A 12620-nucleotide genomic window follows, 5' to 3' on the forward strand; every position below is an offset into this window, starting at 1 on the left:
TCACACAAAGTATAATGGCGAATTTCAACTGGGAGCAGCTCGAGCATTTACCCTACAGCCTGGACATGTCATCCTGTAGCTTCCATGCATGTCACAGCCACAGTAATTCTGGAAACAGGGAATCTTTCGGCTTGTGAAACAGTGGGATAGTTTTGCTCTGACCTCTGGTGATTACTTTTGAATAAAGACTTCAACTTCAATTATACTCACACAAGAACTACTGTAGGGATTTTGATACATTGTTCACTAATACATAGACTGATTCATGAGGAAGGTGTGCGTAGTTAATTTATTACAGCTATAGCAGACAAGTCATCCTGCCTCAGATACTATCCATACAAAGCTGAGGCAGGTTGCGGATGTAATGTAATATTGCTAGTTGAATAAAATCATAGCTGTGATAAAAAATACAAATCCTTAACCTCAGTAAAAAAATTACTTATTACTATTGTTTGCCACAATGTTCACATTTCCTACTTCAAGCTTTATTGAACTGCAAGTCATTGTCTTGTTTCAATTTTTGATTTTAGTTCCCACTAATTGAAATAACAATTTTTAAGAAAGAAACACAATATTGACTGCCTGCGTGGACAAAGAACTACACTGTGCTGTTGTTTGCCCACCTCACCCCTCCACACTGCAATCACACTCAGCGGATGAACAGACACCCCACTTTTTCTCCAGTCAGTTGACAATTGATGGTTTGTGAGATATCACAGTTACTGATAGTCTGCATTGAGCAGTTATATGTGCCACTGATGCATCGTATATATGGATCATGATAACTCCATCAGCATCAGCTAAGGTCTAAATGTGGCACATTGAAGCGCCAAAACTGCTAACTACACAATAAGTAAGATTATAAGGATGGCTATAGGCATTTCATTTTCTTAAAATAGTGAATGGCTGCGTTCCCCCAGACTTCCAGTCAAAAGGATGGGCATACAAAAACTTGATACACTGTTGTTTGAATGTCAAGGACTGATGCAGTGTGATTATTAGATATATTGGACTGTAGTTATGCGGTATTTCAGTTCTGTCGGAAATCTCATCTAGCGTTCTTGGGGGCTTCTTTGTTATTTTGATGGAATGCAGTAATCTCAGCTTTATTTATAGAAGTAATCACTCAATTTCGTCAGAGCACTTGTCAGCATATTCTCATAGTGTGTAAGATCTTGACTGTGGAATTCCAATGCTAGGTGTCTGCATACTGGATTTTCATAGAGTCTGTGTCTGGCATGCCATGGATATACAGGTTAAACTGAATGGGGGCCAGAAGTGATCCCTCAAGTAGGCCATTATTTAGGAGTACTCCATCTGCTAGCTTGTCCATTCAGGAATACCTGAAAGTTCCTGTCAGAGAACATGTTGTACATTGGAAACACCAATGTTGAGAGGATTTCAATAAACTTAGACATCGTTGATTCCCTCCACATAATGTCTTAAATTGCTGTAAGATCCATAACAACTGCCACCAATCTGAGAGCTCAATGAAATCCAGCTTCTATTAGAGTTATCAATGTTAACACCTGGTCACAAGAGCTCTGATGTTTTCTAAAGCCACCTTGTTTGATGGGAATGAGTTGATCATTAACCTCTTGAAAGCAACTCAGAGTAAGCCTTTCCATTATCTTACATGTCGTGCTGAGTAGTGACGTCAGTCAGTAGTAAGAATCATTGCTTCTGCTTTTGCATGGCTTCAGGATCACAATTATTTTAGCCTGTTTGAAAAGCTTTGGTAATTTTCCAATTCTCATAAGCCCATTAAAAAATTTAATGAGCCAATTTTTTTTTTTTTTAAGTTCGCTGGGTTTAATAAACTAGATATACACCATCAGAGCCAACAGCTTTATTTACCTTAAGCATATTCAAGGCTACATGAAGTTCCTGGATGCAAAATTCACGTGAATAGTCTGGATGTGGTTTTATATGGGACTTCTTTATGTACAGTGCATTTTTCATGGTTTGTGTGTGTGCCTTGTTTATTGTAGTTTTCATAATCTTCATTAGTGTAGATGCAACAGAATTGACATTCACATGTGTGACTGTGCTTGACAACTTTGGATCTATGTCATGTTTTCTTATGAGATTCCAAGATTTCTGATTAGAATATATTAACTCCAGTCCTACTGTTGTTTTATGCCATTTGTCTCTTCTGTTCTAATTGTGGGCTCTCAAGAGGTCATCGACTGTTGTGTCATTTTGAGAATCTTTACATTTTGCATATAACTCGTTAAGTCCTTGAGACCATCTGGGGATTTTCTACTTCCGAAACGAATGGTGAATGTATTTCCTGGCATCAACTTTAATCGCACACAAAACTTGTTGATAATTGAATGGAATCCGGGGAATCCACTGAACTGTATTATCAAGACCTTCCCGAGATGGTTCCCAATTCACAAGTGAGAATTACATCGAGGCTGAGGGACAGGAGTGTGTAATGGAATTTTAGTACCATAATTAATTATGGTTGGCCAATTCTCGCTGTGTAACCTTTCATTGTGCCATATTGTTGTTTCCAGATTTAGAAATGATGCACAAATCAGGAGAATAATGCTTTAGCCATCTACCAGATCGGAACATATCTGTATCTTTAGCATTGTATACAAGCTGGAGAGTGTACATATCCATCCATCCATTCATTTATAATACTTCCATCATTGTCTTCTTTCTGGTCTCCCCAAACATGACTATGGATGTTAAAATCACCAACATACACAACTAGGCAACTAAAGTATCTTAGAGGTTTGGCCAGCTGAGTTGCAGAGGTTTGTAAATATTTCCAGCAGTGGTGCGGCCAGTCTCTACAGTCAACATAAAACATTTGCTGTCCTGTCTTGATAAGTTATTTTGCAATCATTAAGATGGGACCTGACATGTTGCAATGCCATATTGTTAATCATTTACGGCCCAATCAAAACATATTCATCCCTTTCTGTAATGATCTTTATTGTCCTTCCTTTGGTGTGGGTCTCCTGTATTGCTGTAACATCTACAGTATTCTGCAGCATCAGGCCTGAGAGATATTGACACTTACCAGATGAAACCACTTCAGCGTCCAAGTGTGGACAGTTGTATGATGTCACTGCATATGAGTAAAAACAAAAACTCATTACAAGCTACAGATATGATTGTAATTTGTGGCCTTTGGAATTTACATTTAAAATTATTTCACTTATCAGGCCGACACAGTTGAGATATAATTATTATAAAAGTGAGCAATTGTGTGTCACATATTTGTTACTAATATCACTATACTAAACATACAAATACACATTTATATCAGATTCAGATAGTTAATTTAAGAAAATGACTTAGAAAAGCAACTACAGTATTCCATACTTAACAATTAGTTCTCTCACGAATGCAGGACTGTTCATGACAGTCTTTTAAACCAGGCAACTAACTTGCATTAGTTTGGTTCCTGCTGACGGGTTGCTTGCATTCATTACTGATTTTATTGTTTTCTGTGTTTAGGGAACCTGTGGATGCTTTGGAGCATCCAGATTATTATCAAGTCATTGATACACCTATGGATCTAAGAACTGTGAAAGAGGATCTTTTGGGTGGAAACTACCAAAGTCCTCTTGAATTTGCCAAAGATGTGAGACTCATTTTCTCTAATTCCAAGAATTACAACACTAATAATAAATCAAGGGTAGGTATGAATTTCTACAAAATCACCAACTTGCTTTAGCAGAAACATGAACAACCACATATTCTCATATATAGTACATGAATTTATTATTAATAGTTACGTTCTTCACACAGTTATAATATGTGCCTTATATGTAATATAGAATGGAATCTGTGAATGATCTGATGTAAAATAACTCACAATTTATAATAAAGTTTCCCTCAATCCTAAGGCTTGCACAAACACTGTATTACTTTTATCACATGTGATTCTATCGTAGACAAAGTGTGTTGATGTTGCCCCGATCTGTAATCTGCCCTGCTTTATCAGTTATTGGTGCACATACACTGTAATGTGAAGTTAACCGTATTCTCATACAAAGTTTATCATTTTGCCACGTGTTAATTATAAAAATGAAGAAGAATTACAAATAAATGCGCAAAACTACTTCTGGAGGTAAGAAGAAGACAATAACAGGAAATGTGCAAACGATGAGGATAAAATTAGAGGGGGAGGCAGAAGGACTGAACACCCCTCAGAGGTGTAATCAGGATTGAAAAGTGGTGTGGGCTTGTAATTAATATATGGTACTCAGGTTTAGAAAAAGAAACCGTATCAGTTTATTTACTCATAGGGTTTACCTGGCGATGATTGCCAGAGGATGAGAGATGACAACTCCAGTGGTCCCAGACCTCAGTCTTAAAAGTCAGGTGATCTCGCGATGTGATTCGATCGGCGAGGCAGCTTTGCTGACGACATTGCGGCCTTTTCTTGTGTGAACCAATCGTTTTTTGTTGCATCATCTGCAAGGTGACAGACAAAATATGTGGACACTTTGTAAAATTTAAATAATATAAATTACTTGCATTCAGGGTCTAGGGGCAACTTGTACATCTTGTTCTCCCTCCCTGACAGAATTCACCACAGATGAACTCTACAATCTCAGTGGGTTCATAAATCTAGGGGATAACAATGTCTCATTTTCATTTAGCAATGCAATATTTTAATTTCATTTGAAAATTCAAATCTTGGAATGTGACTATGATTGTTATGTCATCTTGTGGTGATCACAGTTGTCGACACGGGACTGCGATGCCAGTGGTGTTACAAAGGTAGCCAAAGATGTTTTCAGAGACAGTTTAAAAACGTTAAAAAGTTTTAAAAAACTGAAAGTACATTGATGTTCAGAAGGCACCAAGTCAACTACAGCAACGCCTCAATTTAACAAACTCACTTTTTAAGGAAATCCCATTTTTAATGGCTGTTTCCATTGGTCCAGGCGAAACTCCCATAAGAACAATGTTATTCTTCCCCACTTTTAATGGATCACACTTTAAGAAAATGTCTACTTTTAATGAATAAACATAAAACATTCTGCAAATTAAAATCCATTTTTATGTAATTCTTAACATGTCCGAATGACGTCGTCTTCTAGTCACAACGTTTCAGTGGATTGCATATCCATCATCTTCAGGCAAAGATTATGGATACGCAATGCGTTGAAACATTGCGACTAGAAGACGACGCCACTCGGCTGATAAACTGTAAAGATTTCATAGCTGAAATAGAGTGAGAAAGCCTGAAATCACATATATGTCCAAATGAGTTTCTGATTTTTTTCAGTTTTACACTGGTCCTACTTTGTCTCATGTGACGGCAGTATATGGTAATCAATTCTTTCAGTTGACACGTATTTCGGTCAAATTCCTTTGTAACGAAACCAGAAAAAGTGTCGAACAAGTCGGAAAATGATTTCTATCCTGCCTACCGTGCGATTCTGGTCACGTGATCTGACGTCCCAGTACACAGAGCACGAACCATGACATAGATATGACACACTAGTACACAAGCCATGAGCACATGAGCAATTAAATTAGGGATAGCTGTTGTACTGGAGAGTGAGTGCTCTTGTCACCATAAGGATTGGAGTGTTTCAGTGGCTGAGAGCAGTGACAGAACATGCTGCCAAGCCCAACATGCTCTGTTTCAGTAGCGGCTTCACAACCTCTGCTATCTCAATCCTTTCTCCCCCCCCCCCCCCCCAAATACTAACTTCTCTGAGTAATTTAGATGGAATTGTCCTTGTAACACATCTTTTGATCCCGTGTCTCAATCTCTGCTAGCCTCCCTCCCACACCCACCTTCACCACTGCCCCAGGACCCCAACTTCACTCATCCTGCATACACACCTTCTTCCCTGTAATGTAACCCTCCTCTAATCAGTGTGTCCCTCCCAATCCATTCTTACAGATCATTGGGCACTGTGCACAATTCCCCTTGCTTGCTACCAGATTGAGCTGACTGGTGCCAGTGTCACATTACTGTCATGTGCATTTGCTGTCTGTCCTCTCACATTCCTATCCTATGCACAGGATTTGTCCAAAATCTAACCAAGTTCTCAGTCTTGTTTACATGTGTTTGGATGACTCAGCACCTGTACTGTTTGTTATTTACACTTTTTAGGTACGTGCTCCTCTCGTTTTCCATCTGATTTTGTAGTTGTCTGGAACTGTTTCGATTTTCTCCCTTATAATTCAGTTTCATACTTCTATTGAAATAGGCTTTCATTTAGTTGAACTACATCATTTCATATTTTCAGATATACTGCATGACTGTTCGTTTATCAGCAATGTTTGAAGTACATATGGAAACAATAATATTAAACTGGAAGTCAGCAAGACGGCGTGAATTGTCAGAGAAAAGAGAAACTTTGGAAATAAAACCACTCAGACCTGTTACAGGTGTGACAACACGTAGAGCGACAAACTGTTTGAAAGCTGTGAATGGGGCTGGTAAGTATTCAGTAGTTTCTTAACCATATAGTACACTGAGAACCTGTGATTTCTGAAATGATATTGTACCAGTAGTACGCTACAGGTAGACACTCATTTGTACTTTTTAAGAAAGGCAGTTGTTCAAAAACCTTTTCCATCTATAAAAATTGTTGTGACAGTTTTTAAATTAATGTAGAGGACAACTGATTTTTGCTATTGAAAAATGAGTGTTCATAAAATTTGAAAAGCCACAGTAACTAATATTACAACAAATTCTGTTCAATGATGTAATTCACATCTACATCTATGTCAGTACTCCACAAGTCACTGCGGCATGTGTGAAAGAGGGTATGTAGTAAGTTATGGCCATTATCCGCAACAAGTATATAAATATTTGTCTTATAAAAAAGAAGAGGAAAATAATACATTGCAACAATAAACACATGTTTCTGTTTGTAAAACAAGTAGGGTGTATAATGTTTTAGTAGCATTTCTCTCCTTTCCTATCCCTTTATAAAATGATGCATGAGAAGAAGATTGTTACGACACTTGGATATAAGTAGAGAGATACCTCTCCCGCACCCCCTCCCCCATTTTATTTCAACGTATTAATATTCCAGACTACTGGATGGTACCCATTGATTACTGGGACAAATGTTCACCTGTTGTGACCCTCACTTTGGGCAACAACGTTTATTAAATTATGTAACAAGGAAATAACAAGTTAGACCAAGAATTGAGCATAAACAGTTCTTGGAGGAATATTCATCAGAGTCATGATGGAAAAGATTCAGAGTTTTCAGTTATTAAAACATCCATTGTGGATTTATTTATTATTATTCCAGTTAATGTCAGTGTGCCATCTGTCTTCCCTACAGCTATATTTATGTGATTTTTTCACCATTAAATCTCTCCCAATAGATAACCTAATATTTGATAGTTTTGACAGTCCAGTAATGTCTTCACAGTGTTCTAATCAAACAATATTTCATATTTCCATCAGTTACATGTGTGACATGTTGAGTCATTTTGCCAGTTTTTGCACCAAACATTGATCTTCCCATTCACATGTCACAGCAATTTTCTATCTGACTTACAATAATATTTGGAATACCCGTACACTTTCTTAGATTGTTTGCAGATGATGCTGTTATTTACCATCTTGTAAAGTCATCAGATGAGCAAAACCAATTGCAAAATGACTTACATAAGATATTTGTATGGTGCGAAAAGTGGCAATTGACCCTCAACAAAGAAAAGTGTGAAGTTATTCACATGAGTACTATGAGACATCCACTAAATTTCAATTATGCAATAAGTCACACAAATCTGAAGGCTGTATATTCAATTAAATACTTAGGAGACTCTTTACACCATCCTTGTCCTATTTACACCATCCTTGTCCACCCTATTCTGGATTATTGCTGTGTGGTGTGGGATCCACATCAGGTGGGACTGATGGATGATATCATAAAGTTCAAAGAAGGGCAGTTCATTTTGTATTATCTTGAAATAGAGAAGATAATGCCACAGACATGATACATGAATGGGAGTGGCAATCATTAAAACAAAGGCATTTTTCGTTGCGACAGGATCTTCTCATGAAATTTCAATCACCAGTTTTCCCCTCCGATTCTGAAAACATTCTGTTGGCACCCACCTACATAGGGAGAAATGATCATCATGATAAAATAAGAGAACTCAGGGTTCGCACAGAAAAATTTAAGTGTTCGTTTTTCCCTCTCACTGTTAGAGAGTGGAACATTAGAGAGACAGCTTGAAGGTGGTTGATTGAACCTTCTGCCAGGCACTTTATTGTGAATAGCAGAGTAATCATGTAGATGCAGAAAAAGGGCAGCAGTCCTGCTTGGGCCCTTGGCTGATTATGGCAGTGTTAAATCGGCATACACCATTTTAACCGTGGTCTGGTGCAGGACTGCTGACAGATGTTTTGAAGTAGTTGCAAACATAATACATTTCATAGTACTGCATTACTTGAATACAGGCACTAGTAGGAGCATTTGACGTACTTCGATCATTCTAAAGAAAACTGAATTAAAATGATCTCTGTGGAGGTAAAGCAGTAAGTCAGATATTTGATATCTATTACTGTCAACAATTTTATGATTCTCACAGAACATCCAGATGTACATCTAGTTCTTCAGTTGCATTGTAGCTGAGGGGTGTGGCCCAATGCACAAATTCATAACTGAAATGGAATCCAAACATTACTTTCAATGTATAGGTTGCTGCTCATGATCTGTTCCCTGTTGTTACAGCCATGTAAATTTTAGTCTGTTATGCTCCATTGGGCTTCTTTGTGCAGTGTTAAAGCTGCTGCTATCCAACTTCTCACCCCCCCCCCCCTCCCTTTTCTGTCCTCTGCCCTCTGTTATTCATTTAGATGACGCCAAAATGGTTAGGAAGAAAAATATTTTTTATACAGTTTGTAGAGTCATGTTTGACTATTTGCGAGAATGATATCAGCTGACCTCCCTGTTATAATCTAATTACACATTTTGTCAGTTTTATGGAACAATACTGAAAATTTGTATTTTGAACATTCATATATTGTAATGTTACATTAGACATGGATTTGCTATAACATAACCAGCTAAAAGAAAATTCTGGATGATGACTTCTCTTGCAGGGTATTATTTCCCAGTTTATTGCCCTTCTGATCAACTATACAGCAATTAATTATGACTGATTACATAAATATTATGCATGTAATTACTAAGTCATTTTAGTGAGAATATTTAATTCAGTTCTTACAATACTATAAAAAGTTATTCCATCACTTTATGTGAACTGCTTCTGTATATACTTCTAAATGTTTTAGGCACCTCAAGGGAGCTAAACAATGACAGTGAAGATAGTGATACAGGGAGTGAAGTGGAAGAAAAAGTTAAAAAGCCAATAACAAGAAAAGCAGCTGCCCATAAAAAGCCTCAAGGTATATTAACTGAACTTGTATGGTAAAAACAGGAAAGCTTAGTTCATGTCATGCATATGATGTCATTTCTATTCCTGAGAAGAGACTGTTCGTGTAATGTTTCATATAGATACAAGGGGCATTAAATAAGTAATGCAACACTTTTCTTTCTGAAAGCAGTTAAGTTTTATTCAGGATTGCGATAAACCATACTATTCCTCACTCCTTTGGCTACAAAACCGTATTTTTCAACATTATCTCCACTTAATGCAACTGCCATACACCACTGTACTGGGAGGGCCTGTATGCTCGCATGGTACCACTCTACTGGCCAATGTTGGAATCAATGTCTTGCTGCATCAGTAACCTCCCCATCATCCATCCACTGCTTCCCACCGAGTGCATCCTTCATTGGGCCAAGCAGATGGAAACTGGAAGGTGCAAGATCTGTGGGTGGATGAGGAAGAACAGTGCAGTGCTAGTTATTGTCTTCTGTTAGGTGGCTGAAAACCCAGTGGGCACACGCCTTAGAGCACCCCAATTGGTGGACAAGTGTGTTGGCACTACTAACAGTGGCATCCAGTTGTGCAGCAAGGTGTTCAACTGTGATCTATTGATTGCCTCAGATGAAAGTGAATGTTCCAACATTGCAGGAGTCGCAGCGGTGTACTCCTGGCAGGCATGCGGGGGATCGGACAGGTTTTGCGCGACTTTGCTGTAATAATGACAGATGTTTCACCCAACAACTCATTGTACTTTTGTTCACTGCCAGGTATCCATAGACATTCTGCAAGTGCCTATGAATACCTGTAATGCTCTGGTTTTCCACCAGAAGAACCTCAATGACAGCTCTCATCTTGGAAATCACCCCCTATACAGATGCTATTTTGAAGACTGTGTATCGTGCTGCCACCTATTGGAACTTCATGAAACCAGACGAGCTGGTCCAACAAAAAATTCCACATTTTTTCAACCAAAACTGGCCAAGAAAAAAAAGTGTGTTGCATTACTTATTGAACACCCTTGTATAATTTCAATTTTGAAGACGTAGCTCTACTTCTAACGTAAATGGCACATAAACATGACAGGATGTTATACACTCCTGGAAATGGAAAAAAGAACACATTGACACCGCTGTGTCAGACCCACCATACTTGCTCCGGACACTGCGAGAGGGCTGTACAAGCAATGATCACACGCACGGCACAGCGGACACACCAGGAACCGCGGTGTTGGCCGTCGAATGGCGCTAGCTGCGCAGCATTTGTGCACCACCGCCGTCAGTGTCAGCCAGTTTGCCGTGGCATACGGAGCTCCATCGCAGTCTTTAACACTGGTAGCATGCCGCGACAGCGTGGACGTGAACCGTATGTGCAGTTGACGGACTTTTGAGCGAGGGCGTATAGTGGGCATGCGGGAGGCTGGGTGGACGTACCGCCGAATTGCTCAACACGTGGGGCGTGAGGTCTCCACAGTACATCGATGTCGTCGCCAGTGGTCGGCGGAAGGTGCACGTGCCCGTCGACCTGGGACCGGACCGCAGCGACGCACGGATGCACGCCAAGACCGTAGGATCCTACGCAGTGCCGTAGGGGACCGCACCACCACTTCCCAGCAAATTAGGGACACTGTTGCTCCTGGGGTATCGGCGAGGACCATTCGCAACCGTCTCCATGAAGCTGGGCTACGGTCCCGCACACCGTTAGGCCGTCTGCCGCTCACGCCCCAACATCGTGCAGCCCGCCTCCAGTGGTGTCGCGGCAGGCGTGAATGGAGGGACGAATGGAGACGTGTCATCTTCAGCGATGAGAGTCGCTTCTGCCTTGGTGCCAATGATGGTCGTATGCGTGTTTGGCGCCGTGCAGGTGAGCGCCACAATCAGGACTGCATACGACCGAGGCACACAGGGCCAACACCCAGCATCATGGTGTGGGGAGCGATCTCCTACACTGGCCGTACACCACTGGTGATCGTCGAGGGGACACTGAATAGTGCACGGTACATCAAAACCGTCATCGAACCCATCGTTCTACCATTCCTAGACCGGCAAGGGAACTTGCTGTTCCAACAGGACAATGCACGTCCGCATGTATCCCGTGCCACCCAACGTGCTCTAGAAGGTGTAAGTCAACTACCCTGGCCAGCAAGATCTCCGGATCTGTCCCCCATTGAGCATGTTTGGGACTGGATGAAGCGTCGTCTCACGCGGTCTGCACGTCCAGCACGAACGCTGGTCCAACTGAGGCGCCAGGTGGAAATGGCATGGCAAGCCGTTCCACAGGACTACATCCAGCATCTCTACGATCGTCTCCATGGGAGAATAGCAGCCTGCATTGCTGCGAAAGGTGGATATACACTGTACTAGTGCCGACATTGTGCATGCTCTGTTGCCTGTGTCTATGTGCCTGTGGTTCTGTCAGTGTGATCATGTGATGTATCTGACCCCAGGAATGTGTCAATAAAGTTTCCCCTTCCTGGGACAATGAATTCACGGTGTTCTTATTTCAATTTCCAGGAGTGTAGTTACTCGTTACTAAGTAATACCACTCGCATCTCACATGCTTCCCCCCCCCCCCCCAACCGCACTGCTCTCCTCTGCCCCACCACACCACCTCTCCTCTCCCCTGCACTCAGCTCTCCCTTGCCCCTCACATGTCCTCGTCCATCCCCCACTCTCTTCATCCCTCCCACACACCTGACTATCACTCCCTGCCACACCTCCACTCTCCCTGCCATCTGCCTCTCATCACACCACCCTATCCTTTGCCTACCACTCACTACTATTCCTCTCCCCCCCCGCTCCCCTCCTCTCCCCCCCCGCTCCCCTCCTCTCCCCCCCGCTCCCCTCATCTCCCCCCCGCTCCCCTCCTCTCTCCCCCCCGCTCCCCTCCTCTCTCCCCCCCACTCCCCTCCTCTCTGCCCCCGCTCCCCTCCTCTCTCCCCCCCACTCCCCTCCTCTCTGCCCCCGCTCCCCTCCTCTCTCCTCCCGCTCCCCTCCTCTCTCCTCCCGCTCCCCTCCTCTCTCCTCCCGCTCCCCTCCTCTCTCCTCCCGCTCCCCTCCTCTCTCCTCCCGCTCCCCTCCTCTCTCCTCCCGCTCCCCTCCTCTCTCCTCCCGCTCCCCTCCTCTCTCCTCCCGCTCCCCTCCTCTCTCCTCCCGCTCCCCTCCTCTCTCCTCCCGCTCCCCTGCTCTCTCCTCCCGCTCCCCTGCTCTCTCCTCCCGCTCCCCTGCTCTCTCCTCCCGCTCCCCTGCTCTCTCCTCCCGCTCCCCTGCTCT

General features: G+C 42.0%; 1 protein-coding gene across 1 annotated transcript in view; it reads left to right on the forward strand.

Moving 5' to 3' along the window:
- LOC126249102 (PH-interacting protein) overlaps positions 1-12620 on the forward strand; it is a 278680-nt gene that overhangs the window by 258683 nt on the left and 7377 nt on the right. The window contains exons 25-27 of the mRNA XM_049950753.1: positions 3478-3658; positions 6237-6429; positions 9254-9367. Coding sequence (XP_049806710.1) covers positions 3478-3658; positions 6237-6429; positions 9254-9367 — 488 coding nt within the window. The remainder of the gene's footprint in view (positions 1-3477; positions 3659-6236; positions 6430-9253; positions 9368-12620) is intronic.

Source organism: Schistocerca nitens, chromosome 3, assembly GCF_023898315.1.
Source record: "Schistocerca nitens isolate TAMUIC-IGC-003100 chromosome 3, iqSchNite1.1, whole genome shotgun sequence".
In the NCBI taxonomy this organism is placed as follows: Eukaryota; Metazoa; Arthropoda; class Insecta; order Orthoptera; family Acrididae; genus Schistocerca; species Schistocerca nitens.